This window comes from Macadamia integrifolia, unplaced genomic scaffold (assembly GCF_013358625.1).
Source record: "Macadamia integrifolia cultivar HAES 741 unplaced genomic scaffold, SCU_Mint_v3 scaffold1992, whole genome shotgun sequence".
Lineage (NCBI taxonomy): Eukaryota > Viridiplantae > Streptophyta > Magnoliopsida > Proteales > Proteaceae > Macadamia > Macadamia integrifolia.
The window spans coordinates 43,054-64,209 of NW_024868456.1; the positions used below are offsets into that span (position 1 = coordinate 43,054).

The following is a 21,156-nucleotide window of genomic DNA, read 5'->3' on the forward strand; positions in this document are numbered from 1 at the left end:
TATATAGTGAGCACTCTTTGTAGGAGGAACTCTACTCCCCTCTCCCCTCCCCTTTTGAAGTTCTTCAAGTCTTTGAAGCTATCTTCATAGATTTGAAGTGTTCTTCGGGCCTTCGCAGTTCTTTAATCCCTTCGAAGTTTTCCAACCTCAGCCTAGCCCTTCCATAGCCTATCCTTAGCAAAAGCTCTGCCAGAGTGCCATCTTAGCCTAGCCCTCCTATAGCCTATCCTAGCAGAAGCTTTGCCAGTATGCCACCTCAGCCAAAATCCAGAAGTAGCCTCTCCCTAGTGGAAGTTCTACCGGAGTACCACCTCACCCTAGCTCTCCCATAGCTTATCCCCAGCGAAAGCTTTGCCGGAGTGCCATCTCAACCTAGCCCTCCCATAGCCTATCCCCAGTGGAAACTTTGCTGGAGTGCCACCTCAGCCAAAATTCAGAAGCAGCCCCTCCCTAGCGGAAGCTCTGTCGAAGTGACACCTCAACCTAAGCCCGAAAGTAGCATTCCCTAGCCGAAGCTCTGCCGAAATTCAAATTCGAAAGTAACAGTTTCCAGCTGGAACTTTGTCTAAATATTACCACAGTCAGCATCTCTCGAGAAAAAAAGTTGGAGGTCAAGACCATCTTCCCTTAAGTCGGGAGAATCCACAAGAAAGTTAGTACCAATCAGGGGTCCACCTCTCTTGACCCGAAACAAGGGTTAAGCTCAGATATAATCTCTCACCTGAATTAGCACAATGTAGACCTTTTTATTATCCATGTTTTAGTGTACATAAGTAATTAAATTCAGTTAATGTATACATGTGTGATAACTTAGCCATGCATGCGGAATATAAATAATTATGGAAAATGTTCGTTCTCAAGTATCTAGTAGGAAGAATGGTTGAACCAGGTAGATTGAGTGCCTAACACCTTCCCAACTCTATAACCTGACACGTATCTTAAACCTCTGGACCAGACCAACTTTCGAGCCCTTTTCTTAGGAATCGGGCCCACCCTCGGGTCCTAGGCCCATAATCCTAGGTCATCATTGAAACCCCTACACTCAATGCGAATCTCCGAGAGGCGGTATGACAATGCGGGGCCCAGAAGTAAGCACACACGACACACCCCTCCCTAAGAAAGAGAAAAAGAGGAGAGAGGGTCGAATGCAAAGTCTCTCCTTCCCCCACCCCCCCCCCACCCCCACCCCCCCCCAAAAAAAAATAGGGGAAAAAGGGAAAAAAGGGAAGAAATTTCGGCTGATACCCTCACACTCCTCAAAAAACATTTTTCTCAATTTTCTCCTATTATGGAGACCTCCTCAAGGTATCGTCTTCCTCCTCTCAAATTTCTCATGGAGTCCTCCACAAGGAAAATGTCTTCCTCATCTAAAATTTCTCTCAAGGATACTTCCACAAGGAAGACTTCTCCCTCATCTCAAATTTCTCTCAAAGTGACCAACACAAGGAAGTCGTCTTCCTTCTCTAAATTTTCTCCATAGGAGACCTTTATAAGACGTTGTGCTCTCAATTTTCTCCAAGATTTCAGAAGCTTTAGCAGGTGTGGAATCATTATTCAGCATCTCTCTCTCTCTTTCTCTTTCTCTTTCTCTCTCTCTCTATTTGCCCTTTGCTGACCGATACAATATCTGGGATTTAATGCAATCATCATTGCATTGTTCAGTACAAAACTTTGGCTTTTAGTGGTTAGAGGATTATAATTCCCAATCAATATGGATTCCCTTCAAGCAATGTGTAGTGGGTAGTGGTTTTATGTTAGAAAGAAAGCATATTTGGAGGATTCCTTTTCTTCATTGCCGATCTGTACTAATAATAAGCTGAATATAAGGAAGTATTGCATTAACGAATAAACGAAATAAGAGTTTCCATCTTAGATGCTTGACTTGAGAGCAAGGGAAAAAAAAAAAAAAAAGCAAAACAAAACAAAACAAAAAAAATTATAGAATTTGTAGCTCACTTGAAGCAGACACCCATCACTCCTCATCAGAATAATTGAAATTTATTGAATGGTTTTTTAAATCAATATGCCCTCCCTGTAACTGTTATGTTTCTTCTTCATCTTTTTATGACGAAAATCCCTTCCTCTAAGCTGGCTGAGAACTTCTTGTGTTTTTGCACCACACCCAGTTTCTGCACAGTCCTTTGCCCAAATCTCTTCCTCTACCATGAAGTTTCACTTTTATCTACCATTTGCTGTGTTTTTTATTCAAAACCAAATTAAACTTTTTGGTTTTAGATCATGACCAAATGTTATTTCATACAATATATTTTTAAATGTTTGTGCAAGTATAATGATTGAATGTGTTATATTATGTGCATATTAGAATTTTAAATAAAATAGCAACTACTTCAATTAATGAAGTAGAGTCGGCAAAGTGGACAAAAACTAAAGTAGATGCCTATGTTTTTGTAATGATTTTTCTAATTTTGGTATGGATTTTTTTTTACCAAAACAATTTGATGTTCCAAACGTGAAATGGAAATTTTGTAATTATTAAGTTATAGACGAAAGTGATTTTTTTAATTTCGTCACCAATCGCTGATTCTGATATATATGAATCAATTCTAAAAGTACTTTCTTGACGGTTTATCAATCGATGATCTTGATCTCAGAAATAAAAAAATCACTTCCAAGTAGATACAATGAATTAAGAATAGAAGTGTTATCAATCGGGGCCCTTATTATTAGTAATTTTCGCTCCCACATGCTCCCATGTGCATTTGCACATATATTTTTTACTAGTATATATATACATATATATGGGAGAGGGTTGGGCATGCTAACGGGTTACCTAGGAGTTAGGAATGCTAGCAAGATTTTGACCGTAGGATTTGATCAACTTGAATTAAACCATTGGATGGAGAGAAGATATACAAACTTTCAATCCACTGTTGATACACCTTTTCTCTCCCCTCCTCCAGCTGCCCTTTTCAACTGACTAGTGACTGGTAATGTTGCTTGACCTGAAACCTTGACTACTAGAGCTTCCATCTTCGGCAATGACGTAGGACCAAATAGGATTGTTCATCTCAACTCGATATCTCCACCAGATATATTGGATTTTTTGCTGCTACGTTTGGGATTTCGGATCCATTTCCAAATGTCCGTTAGAGTTATTTGAGTCTCAAACAAAGTTTGCTAGAATTTTTGAGAAGCTGCTGGAATTTTCGATCAAAAATGTTAGAAACGTGACGAAATTTTTTTTCTTTTGTTTTCCTTACTGAGCATATTGGGTTTTTTTTGTTGATTTTCACTTCTTTCAACTGGGTATTCCGTTGATTTGATTTAAGCCTTGAGGGTTATAAGGGCCTTCGCTTTCTAGGTTTTGGTTGTTGTATTCTCTGCAAAATTAAAAACAAGTCAAGAAACAATAGATGGCATCGTCCAGCCGTCGACAAAGGCGTCAACTACTTAAGGGAACTCAAAAACGCTCCATAAGCATCACGGCTCTGCTAAAAACTTGAAAGCTTTGACTCTCTCTCTCTTTCTCTCTCTTCGTGTGTTCTTCCTCTTCTCCGTCTTCTCCAGAATCAAATTTCTCCTCTTTCTTGCAATTTTACAAATTTAGCCCACTCCATCCCTAGAGAAAGAGAGAGAGAGAGAGAGGCAGTGGGGGATCGACGTATATTTTGGAAGGGAGGCGGAGTTGGAGATGGAGAGGAAGGGGAAGGTAGAAGAAGAAGAGGAAAGATACCGTGGAGCGACGGTATTGATTAGGTTTTGTAGGACAACGGCTATAAACGATTGAGATCTTTTATTTTTCATCTAATGGTCTACATTCGCTAGCATTCTCAATTCTTGGGTAACTCGCTAGTATTCCTTTCTTGTTCCTATATATATATATATATATATATATATATAGAGAGAGAGAGAGAGAGAGAGAGAGAGAGACTTGTTTCTTGAGGATACAAACCCTTTGGAGAGGAACTCTCCCCCTTCTCATGTGGGGGGGTTCTTGTGGTGCTTTTGATGAATTGAGTCAAGCTAAGGCTGTGGTTGGATATAGGTGTGTGTGTGTGTGTGTGTGTGTTTGAAGAGGTTCTTATCATTTTGCTCCAAGTTAAATTTAAAATTCAAATATGTATAGACACTTTTATTAAGGTATTGTACCCATACATAGAGAGGTCCCTCTGTATATGTACAATTAGCACACATATGTACATCTATATATTTGATTTATTGACAGATGATGTTTTGCAACTCTCTCTCTCTCTCTCTCTCTAACCATAATTAATGGGCCTAACCTCTCTCAATGAATCAAAGTCTTTGTACAATAAGACTGCGATTAGTGATTGTTTTATTTTAGAGGTAAAACACAAGTATCCCCAATTGTATTACTATAGAGGGCGTTTTAGATCTTAAGGAGAGTATCTATTTTGACACGACTCAACCAATTCTATTTGTCTACTTCAACATCTGTGTAGGTCATCTCTGAAACATCAAACAAGGAAATCACGTTGGAGTTTTAGGGATTATAACACGAATCCAAACCCTCACAGTGAGAACATGATGTATAAAAGAATGAGACAACAAACATACCTATTGTGTATAGGCATGTTCCTTAGATTTTAAATGGAGAGTCATCCCTTGTGGGCAACGAAGTTGAACTATACGGTGGAGTCCTTTTGCTAAGATCTTATGTAGCCTTTTAACCTTGGAATTCTTTGTGACGGAAGTTAATACTTCCATTAATGAAAAGGTAAAATGACAGATTCAGGGGACCATTAGTTATAATAGAGTCTCCTAACCCTAAACCATCACAACATTGGTCTTATGCTTCAACATTGGGTACTTATTTTCTATCAAAAAGAAAAGAAAAAAAAAGACAAGAACTAAAGATAAATAGAAATCCTAAGTCGCACAAATCAATATAAATAAGCCATTAGCAATTACAATTGTAAATTGGCCCAGGGCAATGTATATGACGTTAGAGTCACACAGTGAGATTCCATGCTGATCTGATTCAATCCCACCAAGAAAATCTAACGCAGCTGGGCCCGAACCGGACTTTTATTTTCGACACGTGGACAATGTCATGCAGGAACGTCAAGAACTATTGGCATCCAGCCGCGGCAGTCCAGAGGACTCCAGACTCGAGAATAGCAAGCCAGTACTAGTCACGCCTATATCTTCCGCTTGCCGCTGTTAAAAAGTGTCGTTTACTGGTCAGCTTTCTGTTTGCCCTTAGAGCCTGGGTATGTATCTTCCAGTTTCCAAATCAATGAAGGTCAAAAAGGGTAGTCGTTACAGAGTCTCCGTACGATCTTCTGTGCAATTCACATACTTTGCAGATGACGTAAAACCCTATTTTTTAGTAACCCTCGTCAAAGTTTATTCTGATTGTTTCATCTGAGATTTTGAATAACTGGAAGGGCTAAGGATCTCATCGATGGGTGAAGAAGAAGAAGAACCTAATCTCCCTCCTTCTCCTCATCGTCCTTCGTCGTCCTCTCAGCCAACCACAAATGGAGAGGATGCTCCTCCTTCTCCTCCTCCTCCTCCTCCTCCACCACCACAGCCACGATTCGATCCCAGCCGAAGTAAGTTTCGGGTACCCTAGATCTAATTTCCTTCTATATTTCTTGTTGCAATTGCGCTCTTTTTTGGATGTTATTGTTGATTCGATTGTATGATTCTAATAATACTCTCGTTCAATTGCTTTGTGATTCTAATTCTTTTGGGGTTTTGGTTTGATTTTAGTGTCGATTGCCGGTTGTATGATTCTAATAATGCTCTCGCTTGATTTCTTTCTTCAAATCGTTCTGCTTGCTACTGTTTGCTGTAGTTTTAATTTTCATGTATTCAGTTTGGAACAATCTGGTTTGATATTATCTTTTGGTTTTATTACGTCCAGTATTTGGTTTTATGAATTTCTGGGTTTCTAGTTTCGTTTAGGATTTTCCTGCTTTTGTCCGTAGTTTTGTTATTCTTTGCCTTATCTTTCTTTCTTCTTCTTTGAATAAGTTTAGATGATTTTTCTTTTTTTGGGTCTATCCTATTTAATTGCCCAATGGGACTTTAACTACAACTACAAGAGGGGAGGGAGGAGGGGAAAGGGGGTGCCTTATGGCACAAGCTGAAGATAGGAGAGTCTAACCCATGATCTCCTGGGAGCCTGCACTCTAGTGGAAAGGCACCAACCAAGATGAACTCTAGGTGAAAGGAAATCTGCTTTTCTTTGGAGCTTTGAAGGGTACAAAGGGCTTTTTGCCATTGGGTTTGTTATATAGAAGGAACTGAACAATGCTAGATTATTTACCATTCTGAATGATGGGGTGAATTCATATTCCCCTGGATAAGCAAGCATGTATAGCAAATGAATTTGAAAACACTCCACATATTATAGTCATTTGCTTTCCAAATGTATAAAAATTTACGTTTGACTAATCCTTCAATTATCGGTTTGGTTAATTCCATCCAATGGATAACACATAGGCTGAATGGCTCTATGAATTAGGTTAGCAGGTCCTATATGTTATGGGTGCAATCTTGATGGTTTTATCTTTCTCGTGGGCTCTTATCGTGCATTCTCTTTTATTTCTTTAATATATGCCCCTTTTTTCTCGTGAAGTGATTGGCATTATCAAAAGGAAAGCCCTGATAAAAGATCTAGCAGCTGTATACCATGCGGAATGTCTTTCTTACTGTCAACAACTTTTGGAGCTCCAAAAGAAACGGGAAGAGGTTAGTATGGATATTCTTGATATTCTTTCATTCAATTCTTGCACTCTTTTGTTCTATATTTTATGGCCTATTCATTTTGGATTTGCTCCATATTTGTGAGATTGTAAGATATTATTGCCAAGTCCAAATTCCATGCTGAAATATTCATTGCAAAGTGTTGCATTGACCTGGACATGAGAATCATGACTGATGTTTGTGTCTCGGAGTCTGACTTGTTGAACCAAGAAAACGTGGGTTTTGGGGGCCATCTGTAAGTATTTTGTCTTAATACGTAGTATCGTGGGAGCCTCGTGCACTGGGTAGTGGGTACACCCTTTGTTAAAGCATCAACCTCGCAGTTATGCATATTTGTTTTCCGATACTTCCTCACTTTTAATTTTTATTTTTGGGAAGGCAACTGGATTTTCAGTTGTAATTATTAGATAGGATGGTGAAAAGGATCTGAAGTAATTTTGATTAATCTAATGGCAAAGGGCATTTTAGGAGAGTGAAAAGAATCTCTGCCTTGATTTCTGCTGTGAAAAAACATTGAGGGCCTGTTTGTTTATAGGGGAGTTGGGGGTGGGAGTGTTGTCAGTATGGGACCCACATGTTAGTGGGGTTAAAGACAGGAAAGTAAAGATGTGGTGAAATTACTGTAGCATCCCACCCATCGTGTTTGGTTGGGTGTGATGGGTTGGGAGCTGGGAGGAGAGAGAGAAAAGAGAAAGAAAAGAAGATGATGGAGCAGAGAAATAACGTCTACAAATTCCGGCGCCGTCGGTGCAGATTCACTACGGCTCTACCATCTCTACTGACGGTAGGGGTAGAGAAACCCAAAGAAGTCCTCTACCGGCGACTCTGTTGCTTACTTTTCTTCTCCCTTACGCTTTAATTTTTTTTTTTTTTTTAATGCTTCAGGTGCTAAGAAGGGTTTTAAAAGGCAGAATCGCCCCTGATTCAGAACCTGCTGATTCTGATTGAGATTGACCGGAAATAGTTCAGAATCAGTATGGAAGCTGCCGGAATCCACTTGGAACCCTAGAATAACTGTATGGAGAGGTCAGTTCGAATTTTAGAGGGGGGAATCAGGATGGGCCACAGACGATGCCGATAGATTCCGATTTTTTAAACACTAGAGCTAAGGTAATTATCACATTCCAATAATGGTCACCATGAACATATGTCAATGTTTTAGTCTATCTCCATTAAGATCAGGATCTGCAGTAGAAGCAAACAAATTGATCCACTAAAGAAAATGAGGATCCATCTTGAGGGAGAAATTGGACAGGGATGATCTTTATATTTGTTTTGTTTTGTTTTTTTAACTCTTGTGAAACCTATGTTGGATACAGCATTTAGAAGATGAAGAAGAGAGAATCGGAGGGAGAGAGAAGGAATCCCTCTTTTTGATACATCTTAGCGTCTGCAATAGCAGACTCTCATCAAGAGATGTCGCTGAAAAAGATAGAGACGGGGAGGAGGAAGGAAGGAGAGAGAGAGAGAGAGAGAGAGAGAGAGAGAGAGTCCTGCCGATTTCAAAGGACTTTGAGAAGGCTTGGGGTGGGAGAAGTTGCCTGCCACCTGGGCCGACAAGAAAAGTGGGTTGTTGGGTCACTTTTCCGCCCCTAAGCAAACAAACACCTTCGGAATTGTTATTTTTCGGAAAAGTGCAAAAACAATCCCGCCCCAACAATCCCACCCCACAACTCCCCTCTAAACAAACGGGCCCTGAGGAATTGTGAAAAAGCAAAAGACACCAGTGTTTGTGGGATGGTGGGAATAACACATTATAAGATCCCGGTATCATAAAATATTTTATGAAAAGCTATATCAGTACTTAAATGCACAAAATTCTTTTTTGTTAGTAGAATCTGATTTTCTATGTATTACTTACGAACTATGACTTGAGGGATAGCAAGTAACATGAGTAGAACTGCATAATACTCGTTCACGAGTATCATTAAAGAAAAGGAAAAATGAAGGGGAAAGGGGCTTGGTGGACCACCAAACATTCATTTTAGGGGTAAAATAGGGAGAGAAAACCAAAAGGGAGGATATTATCAAGAATTCGTCAAATAGGGGGTGGGTTTTACTCCATTTCCGTGGTCTGGAGCTTCAAACCATGGTGTCAGTTAACTGGTCAGTGGACCAGAAAACTTTGTTCCAAAATAAAAACAGAAAAGCAAAGCTTCCATTTTTGGGTGCCATAGTTGCCATAAGAACTCGACATGATTAAAATGGTACTTCTCTATGCCTTGGGCCCTTGACCTGCCTTTTTTTTATGTTGTCTTTCCCTGTGAGGTTCACCTGGCCAGGATTGCTAACTTTATTGCTATCCTTCCATATCCTGGACTCCAAGCAACTGAACAGGCACAAAAACCAATCTAGTGAACTTTGGTTATCATTGCTTAGTGACAGTAATGAACATCCCTCTTGATTTTAACAGTCAGCTAGGATTTTTCTGATTTACTCTTTTTTTAGTTTTTGCATCAGTAAAATGTAAAGCAGACACAATGAAGTACAACACCTTTCTCTCGTGAGTTAACTCACTTGAGAAAGTAAACCCCAGTTTCATCCAATGTTTCTGAAATTAGTGTGCAATGAAAATGCTGCTGGAGAAGAAGTTACCTTCACCTGTTTAGGGCACATATCATAGAGAGTTTTGCTAACTGTCTATGATAGGGGAACAAGACAGGCATCAATAAGCACTAATAACAGGCATCTAACTATAGCAGAAGATAGGGGAACAAGAAATTTCGTGTGGCCTTGTGGGTTAGTTTTGTAAAGGGCTGCAAAGGTACAGTGACCAGACAGATGGCTCAAGAGATGCCTAGACATCTAACTTCCCTCCCTTAAAAAATTGTGCTTGCAGGTCCCATATTACAAAGCTTATGTGTGTATCAACAGGACTACAGTATATCATCAAGATGTGATGATGGGATTGATTGCCTTCTCAGTTAGCATATGTTAGTCTGATAACCCTCTTTTGCTTTCCTCAGAATTGAACTCAGATTAAGCAATTTTTGTGATCATTTTGAAAGAAAATACATTTGGGAAGGGGGTTGCTGTGGTTGTCCCCTGGGGACTACAGAAGTATCCATTCTCTCACTTTAAATGCTTTACTTTCTATGACGGAAATGTCACCGAAAGTTGCATCCCCCCTCTCAAGCCTGAGAGATTATTTTGAACATCTGACCTACAGACTATTTTCTGTCTTTCCATCCTGCTCTTTTACAACTGAAGAGATGGTTAAGCTTACACCACTGCGATCACATTGAATTTGGGAAGGAAAACACTAGGTGAAACCATCATAAGATCACATCTCACATTAGGCTGTTCGCCATGTGTTAGTAGAGCTTTTGCTGGTTTATGAATTTGACATGTAAACCGCTTTTTTTTTTTTTCTTCTCCTTATTTTTGGATGGATATTTGAACGGGTTTTAATTTACCTTTCCTAATGTTTGTAGCCATTTGTGGGAAAGAAAGCTTTTGAGGAGGTGAGAAAGGAGACATTAAGGCCACCCAAACGTCAGAAGAAGAACTCTGAAAGAAGGAAGTAATATATTTTACCTTTTGGAAGGTGGTTAGGAGTATATATATGGTGCAGCTGTATTCTGTTGAATAGTTTGTATTTGCAAGGATAATGCTCTGGCCTGATAGGGTTCCCTACCTTGCATTTTTGTGGTTGTAATTGTAATTTTGAGATTGATGTACTTAATTAGGTGTGATGTTCTCTGTCAGATGTTATGGCATGGTATTTTCTCAAGGCTTAAGAATTGGATAGGAATCAGAGGAATTGTCTGGATTTCATAACCTATTTTTGAATTGGTCTTGAATGCATTTAGAATTTTCCAATACCTGAAAATCAATGGAGCTCATCTTTTGTAGCTACATTTGTAAGAAATTTGAATCGAAATATCTTTTCTTCTTTCCAATTCCATTTTCTAGGATTTCAACTGATTCTGGGGTTTTAAACCCTTGTACAAACACGTGATGAACAACCATTTTTTTGAAAAGATATGGCTGGTCTCATGCTTGATTTCCAAAGTAAGTCAAAAAAAAAAAAAAAAAAAAGAGCAACAAGGGGATTACTTGATTTTTTGGGCGGTTCTATTTTCTTTTGATTTTATTATTGTTCTGTCGGGGTGTTAAATAATGAAATTCACCCATTCATGGGTTTCTGGTTGCCCAGAAGGTTAGGGTGAATTGGGGATTATGCGGATAGGCATACTGTCTTTGGTTCAAATTTCTATCTATGTATTTGTGATTTAAGTCAGTGGTGATGGGTTGCTGCGTCTCTTAGAAGATTAGTTGAGCTGCGGCTAAACTGGTCCGAACACCTTGGTTATCAAATAAAGAAAAAAAAAATACAATAAAATTCAGGCTATGTTCGAAAGTCACAAAAAGAAAATAATACAAAAGATATAATAAGCTAGAAAATTATAATTATACAACGGTTTTTTTTTTTTAACTATTGTGATCACAAGTTCAAATTTGGAAATAACCTCTTTTGCAAAGCAGCAGAGGGTATGACACTATGTACACTTACCCTTTCTAGACCCTATAATAACGAGTCTCATGCACTGAGGTTGAAGCATAGATAGTGATCGATTGGGAAGAAAGGCTCATGGATGAATTATTCTGGTTGAATATCAATCGGGTTTGGGGATGTTAAAAAAAGGAAAATCAGGTTGGGGATCGCTGCCCCTGATTGAATTGGTATCGGACTCTATTGGATGTGGGGGTGTCAACTGGTCGGGCCGGGCCGGGCCGGGCCGGTCCCGGTCGGACCTAATAGGTAGTAACGACTGGAAAATAAAGATTAAGACAAGAAAGCAAGGGTTTTTTTTAATTCGTTCAACCAGTCATTCCGATTGTGGGTTTCTTTTCCTTTTAATTGTTATTAGTGTGGTTTTGCTCATTTTGGTCGCTTGCGATAATTTCTTTGGCTTCGATGTTTATCTCTGATGCCAATATTCTATCTATTTGTTGTCAGGGACGCCAAACCTAGGAAAGGAGAGAGCAACAGAAGATAGAGGAGGCATTGAACGCGAGCAGTCTTTGAGTACCTCGCAGGCATGTACTTTTTATCTCTTTACTAGATTGTAAATTTGCAATTACCTGTAAAGTTTCAATATATACATATATATTTTTTTCTTCTTCTCTTATTTGATTTTTATCTATAGGCCACCTTGGAACGCTGGCATGTCCTCTCAAGTTTTTCCAGAAATTTTATGTTAAAACTGCGTGTAAAATCTTTTCTAGGCGACCTCATCTGTAGAGGTTATTTAAATGATCTAGCAGTTTCTGCCATCTGGAAGGTGATTTGGCAAATTTTGACAATTGGACACGTAGAAATTGATCTTGGTTAGTCATGTGTCAAGTTTCATACTCAAATTTTCAGTCAATACACCTTTAAATAAATATCGAGTCCAGATTGATTCGGATTAGCCATCTAGACTCAATATTTATTTAACGTATATCTGTCATCTCATCTTGGTAATCTCAACATTTTGTGGCTCCCAGGTACCCCACCCTTGGATATCTCACCCTACATCAAGCTTAAAAAGAATGGACTCCACAGCTATACTTTTGACAGTATTAAGAATTGTATGGTATACCTTGAAATTAATGCTACTTTTGATATGATTTCTTGAAATGCATACCAAACACAATTATAATAACTAGAACATGCATCAGATATAATTGTGCCTCCTGAAGCAGTGGAAGTGTGGAACCTTGTTAATAACTAGAACATGCATTAGATACAATAGCAAGTGGCTAGTGAGGTAGTTATTTCACCCTCTTGGGCTGACTATCTTAGAATACAGGGAACAAGGGTAATAACAAATCAACATGCTTAAAGAAGCTAGGCTTGGGCAAAGATGGGAGGTTAATCTTCTTAGCATGGATTTAAAGGGCCCATGCATAGTTACATACACAAGCATAAGAAACATTCTCCCACCTATTCAATATAGATTAGCTAAGCAGGAAGAAGAAGAAGATGATGAAAACTCTGGCAATGGATGTCATTCTGTTTATCTTGTTGCTTCACTTGTTCAGCTCCTCCATTGTTGTGGGCAAAGTACATGTTTATATCATGAACAGGCTGGGAAACGGAAAAAGCATCATCCTTCGGTGCGAGTCTAGGGAGGATGATTTCGGCAACCATGTTGTAGCAGATGGAGGCAATTTGGATGGGAATTTTCCGTCAATTTGTTTAGGACAACACTGTATTACTGTGACTTTCAATGGCAGTCTACAGAATGGTTTCATTTTGATGCCTATGCATATAAACGTGATCGAAAGAAATGCTATACCGAGTGTCGTTGGATGATCACAGAAGACAGCTTATATATGTATAAGCAGCAATTAGGAGATTGGGAATTAATGCCTCTTCAACATTCATGAGATTCTATCAAAAATGTAAATTGAAGGTGGTAACCAAAAATATGCAAATCTGAAGACTCCTTTCACTATTACTAGGTTTGGGCACATGAGTTGCTTTATGATCATATATTTTGTTGTTCAAAATATTCTTTGGAAAATGAGAGGATTTAGTTTTCTTAGCTCTTATGTGATTGCAAATCTTTGGAGAAATTAACACCTACCAATATGCACGATTCGATAAAACGCCAAATCCATTGTTATTTTAGTATCAATACATCAAGCCTTGTTGTAGTCTCTATGTTTCCGCTTCTTTGAGGACCTCCTGAAAAACTATAATCCATAGTTACCAATACAAACAGCTATTAACAAGACGTTTCACAATGATTTTTTTATTTTATTTTATTTTTTATTTTTTAAATAGTAGATAGTATATAGAAACGAGGAAAATTTTATGTGGGGGTTTTTTTTTTCTTTCTATAATGAGTTTCAGTTACCAATATTCTCTCTCCCTCCTAGGGGTTTCAGTCAATCGGTCAAGCCTAATGGGGCCTCACCACTTTTTTCCCCTTCGTACTATAACCACCTGAATATGTAGTTGGGCTTGCATGTGGAATGAATGGACTTTTATAAAGAGTCAGTCAAGCATTAACCAAACTATAAATAATTGGATTAAATTAGCCTTAAATGGATTATTGAGTCATTTATCTCTAAATATGGAAACCGGATCAATTCACGTATGAAAACAATCTCGTACGTCAGTGGATTTAAAATCTATTATATGAAAAGAGAGAAAGTGAATTCTAAATCCACAGATCAGGGGATGTACGAGATTCTTACCTAATCCAATCTCTTAAACATGTTGGGCTGAATCGGACTTGATAATCAGTCATAGAGACCATTGGTAGGACTACTGCACTATTATCCTTACATATACCTCCTAATCCAATCTCTTTTTAAGCCAATTTTTTGAAACTCTCTCAAGTCAAATTTAATTTAATTTATTTTTAATTTCCATACCATACTATCAAATCTAGGAAGCTGGATGCAGTCATCTTCAATGCACAGGGTACTCCAAAGATGGGATTGGGACAGGAGACATCATGAGAAAGATGCATCTGATATGGGTAACTAGTCGAATGCAAATTGAACTTCACAAATACCCAACATGGTGGGTGGGTGGGTTCGTTCTTTATAACTTTTTTTTCAAAATATTTTTATTTTGTAAATTTAATACCAAATGATAGGGGCGACGTGGTTGAGATTGAGACATGGTTAGAACTGGGAAGAGTTACGGGAAAACGTGATTGGATTATCAGAGATGCCACTGGTACAGTTATTGGGAGAGCTACCAGGTATTTCCTTTGTTTCTTAATACTGTTTTCTTTCTAGGATTAAGATCCTCTTCAGCTCGGGGGATGCAGTGGGAGTTTTCTCTCTCCTATTATTCTCTCCGGTCAATGAGTGATATGAGTTTAGAAGAACTCAACCTTATAAATCAACTTACAAGGTGATGGGACCTAAGATCATACCTATCCACATCAATTCTCAATAGAAATCAATATAGGATCAAGCCCCCATATGGCTGATGTAGGACCATAACATATCATCAAGCATCCGAACCTAACATCCATAGAACCCTAATCTAGATTAGGTAACCCTATCTAAGCGGCTCTAACTTTGCCCCAGGATTTCTACCTGATGGCAAGTAGCCCTTTCCGCGAGAAAGAAAGAGGAAAACTTTCACTTGTATTTCTCCAGCACCCTTCGGGCTGGAGAGGATCTTATTCCCCTCTCTCTCTCTCTCCCACAATGCAATATGAAATATAATTTGGAGGTAGAAAACATATAAAAACAAACTGAAGTATTCATAGCATCTATTATGAATGAGTAGTCTTTCTAGCTTTTTTTCTTCTCATAAATATATTAATGGTAAAGCAGATAAGGCATTAATTGTTGATATTAGTCCAAAAACATTATGGTTCTCTTAGGTACTAATAAGAGTGTCAATTGGTTCAGTTTGATTCAAGACACAAGGTGGAAAATAAAATCAAACCGAAACTGAATTAAGAGCCTATTTTTCAAGTTAAAATTAGTTTTTATTCGGTTTTCATCTAGTTCAGATTTTTTTTTTTTTTTTGCAAAATCAAAGTTTGGTAAAATGATCTTAATCATATGATGAAAAAGGAAACTTTAAGTCATATGATGCATGGTTGCAGTCCATGCTGTTTACATTCAGTGCTAGAACTTACTATTTGTTGGTTCTTATGTCATAAACCTTAAGTTCGAATTTCATCCAGATTGGACTTTTTTTTTTTTTTTGGGTGCAAAGATTGGACTAGTTTAATCTATCATTTGGGGATATTTTCTTTTTCTGACTGGTTAATAAGAATGCAATAGATATGGTAATGCTCCAATATTTTTAGTTTTCATTTGGCCTTGAAGAGCTCCTAAATAATGGAAGATATATATCAAATCCAATACATTTCCCTCTACATGTCTATCCTATTTATATATTTTTTCATGAAAAGATTACTGTTATGATATCTGGCTCAAATTTGATTAGATACATAATCTTGCTGCAGCAAATGGGCTGTGACGAACCAAGACACAAGACGACTCCAAAAAATCGGCAAAGATGTGCTTGATGATCTTCCAAATTACTGTCCACGAACAACACAGTAGGTGTACTTGGTATTTAAAAAAATAAAAAATAAAAAGAGCAACCCAGTGCACGAGGCTCCTCCTACTGCAGGGTTTGGGAGGGGCAAATGTGTTTAGTATTCTAATCTCAAATAATATATTTTCGTCGAGAATTTTTTTGTAGTTACTTCATGAGAGGGCAGATCTAACCAATGTTAAAGTTCAGGTAATCATAGATGAAGATTATTGGATATGATTGATCTAATTAAATGCTATGGTTGAGCCATTCAGGTTAGCTTTTCCAGAGGAAAATAATAGTAGAATGAAGAAAGTACCCAAGCTTGAAGGGCCTGCACAATATTCTAGACTAGGGCTTAAGGTAAAAGTCTTTTAACTATTCTAAACATTGAAAATTAATTCAAGTTCTCAATTTTGCCTTGGAAAACTGCAGCCTAGAAGAGCTGATCTAGACATGAATCAGCATGTGAACAATGTCACTTACATAGGATGGGTTCTTGAGGTCAGTAATACTCAGTAGAGATGCTTTTATTGTCACTTACTTGTTTTCTTTTATATGCTTAAATTAATAACATCAACTTCTATATGAACAGAGCATGCCTCAAGAAATTATTGACACTCATGAACTTCAAAAGGTAACATTAGAATACAGAAGAGAATGCTAACATGATGACATGGTTGATTCACTCACTAGTATGGAACTAGTAATGGAAGGTTCAGAAGCAGTTCCAGAGCTTAGTGGGAGTACAAATGGGTCTCTCATTGGGAGGAAACATGAAGAAGACTGTTATCAGTTCTCGCATTGCTTGAGAATGTCAAGTGAAGGACCGGAAATAAACCGCGGTCGCACAGAATGGAGAAGGAAACCAATAAATTGAATCCACAATGTGTTTTTTCTTACTATTTCAACTGAAAGAATACAAGAAGTTATGAATCAGTAAAAGAAAATTATAATGTATAAAGGAGGGAGAGATTATCTGGGACCTTGGATGACTTTATATACCAATTGGACATCTCTGCCTAATAACTTGAGCTTTTGGGTTGGACACTTCAATATGAGACCATCATGTCTATATTATGAATAATTCCACCTTGCTCTGACCTCAATGGTAGGATCTCTCAGGCTTGTTTGTCAAATAGAAATAAAAATACTACAAAAGGGAACAATTAGAAGATGAAATAATTGAAACCTGAAGCTTATTACTTACCACAAGAGGGTGAACACAATTTTCTAATAGTCTAGGACAATTCAAAATAAACACCAGAGCTTCTGTAAATTTCTGACTGAGAGTAATTTAGGACAATTCAAAATACACAATTCCTCTGTCCTTGTTTGTGACGGGGGTGAGGCGGGGTTGGGTAATTGCATTAAATCTTAACCTCTAGGTGGTTTGCCTCATAAGTTGGACGCTTGGATAAGGATTTATCCTTGTTCATCCAGATGGGGGCTTATTTTTGGGGTACGATGTCTTGTATTCTATCGCAGTTTAATCCAGAAAATATTGCTGCAGCCCCTCTTCCCCTCCCCCAAAATAGTGGTAGTACTATAAGTAAGTTGAGAGAGGTGTGTGAACGAGTGTTGTAACCCTATTCTATATTGATAGTGAAATAAGATCTCATCTCACCGAGGACATAGGTAATATTGCCAAACCTCATAAATCTATATACATTATATGATTTCTTGTTCCTGTTTATTTATTCTTTTCTGTAATATTTTAGGTTGCGTTTCTACACTTACAAAGCATTATCAATGTTAAACTTTGAGTTGTGTTTTAAATTTTGCGCTTAACGAATGGGGATCTTAATGGGCTTATGGATTATGTGTAGTTTGAGTAAATATAGGCTGTGGGTATATAGATTGGGTTATGGGCTAATATTTCAAATTCTATTACATATTAAGGGCTTAATTTTCCCATGACGTCAGTTGAAATCCCAAATTGCACATGTACACCCCTCCCCACCTAGATTATTGTATCACTTCCATCCTTAAAATATGTTAAATATCCTTCCCTATTTACTGCATTCTCATGATACCCCCTTCAATGCCCGAAATTGCACACGGGCATAAGTGGAAATCTTGCTTTGCATAAAGGAAGTGTAAGAAGGATTCTACATACTACAACAATGAAATGATATCATTTATATAGAACCCACATGATCAAAATAGGAGAAAAAAAAGGTGAATGTAGGCCCATTATTTATTACGTGGGAGGGTATATTCAGATTTGCACAAGGGTAGCATATGCTTCTTTTTCCTCTTTTGAACTATCTTTTTTACCCTACCTAAGTCCTAGATGGGTAAATGTAGAGCTTGAGATGTCCTATCACTTTGCATACCCCATTATGGTCCTTCCATTAGTTGTTGGTTTTTTTTTTCCTAAGGGAAAACTTGTGCTTTGACCAAGTTAGTCAAGGGGAAAATTTCATGCACCTGTCAGACTGATTTCCATGTAAGAACAGCCTGTGGTTTTTTTTTTTTATAAAATGTGATATGGCAGTTTAGTCTATTGGATATTTAAAAGTCAATTGGTCACATGTGTGAATCTAGTGTATAACGTACTAGTTGTAGCTTCTGTTGGTAGATGAGGCATCAAGTTTGTAGTCTAAAGATCAATTCCTGTGTTAAATGTGAGGGACCTTGGATTCCACTCATCCACAAAATTTTAGCCCAATCTAACATATAATGTGGCAATCATAAAAGGGAGTACTTATCTTCCTATTGTGTGAGGAAATGCAAACTCCTACTTAATGGTTGTAGAATATATTTCTCATCTATACATGAGACTGGAATTTTCCCATTGGTCATAATATATAGGAGAAAGATTTTCCTCCATCCCTGGTGTAGGAAACACCTATGAATCTAAAGTCATTATTATTCCCTCCCCCCATTTGTTGGAAGTCCGAAATACCCTTTCACTGTTTCCTGATCCCCTCATGGTTTGAGAAAAACTTTGTCCAAACATAAATTTGATATAAATTTATTAGGGCTGAAGTAGAATTGGGTTGAGCCAGGTTTAAAATAACCGAAAGTCAGTCCAAAATCCATAGGGATTAGCTCTGGTCCAATCTTGGGTCGGGCTAAGATATATTAGCCTGGTGTGGTTACGTCAAGTTTAGTGCAAGGTGAGTTTGACCTTGTTTTTATCATTTTATATTAATTTTAATACAAAAATGGGAACATTAGTGATCAAAGCTGAACCAGGTTCAACCGAGGTCTTATCCCAAGCCTGGCCAATCTTGGACGTGAAAATCCCAACCCAAACATTATTATAGGGTGGACTTGGGCTCATGAGGGTGATGGGACCAAACTTAGAGAGCGGATCGCGTTCACGTATGAGAATTCTCGTTCCTTATCCGTAAATTTGAAATCTATTAAATGAAGAGAGAGAAAGTAGGCTATATCTACAGATCAGAGCGTACAAAAACATTCTCGTACTTGAACCTGATCCGTTCTCCCAAATTTACATCAATAGAATTTATTTTGTGTTTGTGAATTTAATTATGATGAACTATTTATTAATACTAAACTACAGTCACTATGAGGAATTGCTATCACCGACCCATGACCACTGTTAGTTAAAATGCATTGCGTTTAAAATGCGGTTACCATTTGTAGCCGTTTAAAACGTGTTTTGCCATATGCTTCTATGCATTGCTGGAAAAGACGGGAACACCCCAAAAAATCTCACGTTTAAAACACGAATGCCTATTTTAAGGGTAAAATAAGAATTTTACCAAACCTAAAAAAAAAAAAACAAATACCATTCGATAGGGTTTATTTTTTCCCCAATCCTCTCATTCCTTTTATCCCTTCTTCTCTGTCGGTCAATCTAAAATATCAGATATTCATATTTCATACTCCATTCCTCCTAACCCTTCTTCTCCGTCGGTCCTCAAAATCAGAGAAGAGAAGAAGAAGAGACAACTCGCAACTCGCAACTCACAATTCGCAGACTCGCAAGTAGATCGAAGAAGGCGAAGAAGACGGCGGCAGTAGCAGACACTAGCAGTAGTAGGCCGTCGACAGCTGCCGATCGAAGGAAACCCTCTTCTTCTACCTCTTCCTCACCGCATTGTAGCCGGTTAGAAATCAGACAGTAGCAGTTGCTGGCCGTCGACAGCAATCTCAGAGTAGCAGTCGACAGCGGCCGACAGCGCAGCGAAAAAAGGTTAGAAATCAATTTCAGATTTCAAAATAGCTTTCGCCAGTCGCCAGTCGCCAGTCGCCAGTCGCCAATCGCCAATCGCCAATCGCCAATCGCCATCTGATATTCTCTATTCTGTTTTAGCAGTGGGATTAGAGATCTTCCAGTAACTAAGAGTCTTTTCTTTTGAAAGTAGGAGACATCCAATGTTGGGTGGGTTACAGCGCAGGCTAAGGTCATCCAATATTGGTCTTATGTTCAGAAATTTTCTTGGTCTTCCCTTTTGGTATCGAGAGGATGGCCATTGCTTTCTACTTACTAGTAGTTCAATATTTTTGGTGAGACATTTTCTTTCAAAACCATTCCTTTTGTCAATATTGTCTAGCATCTCTTACCTCAAACAGTGAGTTGAGTTATACATCTTAATATGTTTCATAATGACATCCTCGTACTTTATTTCTTCTACTTCTTCTTCTTTGTCTTGACTTTCTTTGAAGAACCTTCTTATTGGGGCTCAATCTGTTAAGTCACTTCAGTAACTCTCTGAAGAACCTCCTATTTCTGTGTTAAGAGTTTAGTCGATGTTAGTATCGTGGATAGACAGATTGGTGGGTATGTAGATAAGTATTTGGAGCTGTCCTGTATTTCATTTTCTGTTTTACTGGTTTTTCTGTTTATTTCTAGTTGTGGTAGAAGTTTGAAATTGGACTAAATATTTCGTGTCATGTAGGCAATTGTTGCATTGAAGAAGGGTGCACATCTTCTAAAATTTGGTCGGAGAGGAAAGCCAAAATTCTGCCATTTCAAGCTATCTACGGTACAGTCATTACAATTCTTTCTGTGGATGATAAATTTGACAATAGTGTGGTCTAAAAGTATGATATTGGACTTCTCCGTCAGATATACAGGTAATAATCCCTCAAATTACATGAATATATTATTTTTTATCTTAATTTTTTTAAAACTATACATTTAATACTTGTATCCGTTTTCATTCGTTTAACATTCTCTATTTTTTTATTTTTTTTTTTACCACACCACGTTCTTATCTGTTTAAAACACGTATCGGAGGTCTCTACTTTTTTTTTTTCCCTTCCCGTTTTGACTAACAGTGTCCATGACTAAGGGCCTGTTTGGTATCGTTTCTGTTCCAGAAACGCTGTTTCGTTTCAAAAACGAAAATTTCAGTTTCTGTGTCAAAACGCAGTTTTTAAACGAAAAAATGGTGTCTTAAAATTTTAGACTTTTATCGGGAATTTTTTTTTTTTGTAAAATGGAACGAAACTGGGAAGACGGA

General features: G+C 37.9%; 1 protein-coding gene and 1 pseudogene across 2 annotated transcripts; both read left to right on the forward strand.

Moving 5' to 3' along the window:
• The first annotated feature begins 5,115 nt into the window (after positions 1-5,115).
• Positions 5,116-10,521, forward strand: LOC122065390 (amyloid beta A4 precursor protein-binding family B member 1-interacting protein-like). 2 transcript variants are annotated; one of them, XM_042629198.1, is made up of 4 exons: positions 5,116-5,540; positions 6,572-6,684; positions 9,539-9,632; positions 10,134-10,521. In XM_042629198.1, exons 1-4 carry the CDS (start codon positions 5,390-5,392, stop codon positions 10,157-10,159), a joined length of 384 nt encoding a protein of 127 aa, XP_042485132.1. In that variant the 5' UTR covers positions 5,116-5,389; the 3' UTR covers positions 10,160-10,521. The 2 variants fall into 2 exon arrangements, with proteins under 2 accessions (XP_042485132.1, XP_042485133.1); XM_042629199.1 differs by lacking the exon at positions 9,539-9,632 and having other exon boundaries at positions 5,152-5,540.
• A 164-nt stretch (positions 10,522-10,685) lies between these two features.
• LOC122065391 lies at positions 10,686-16,727 on the forward strand (annotated as a pseudogene).
• The last annotated feature ends 4,429 nt before the right edge of the window (positions 16,728-21,156 follow it).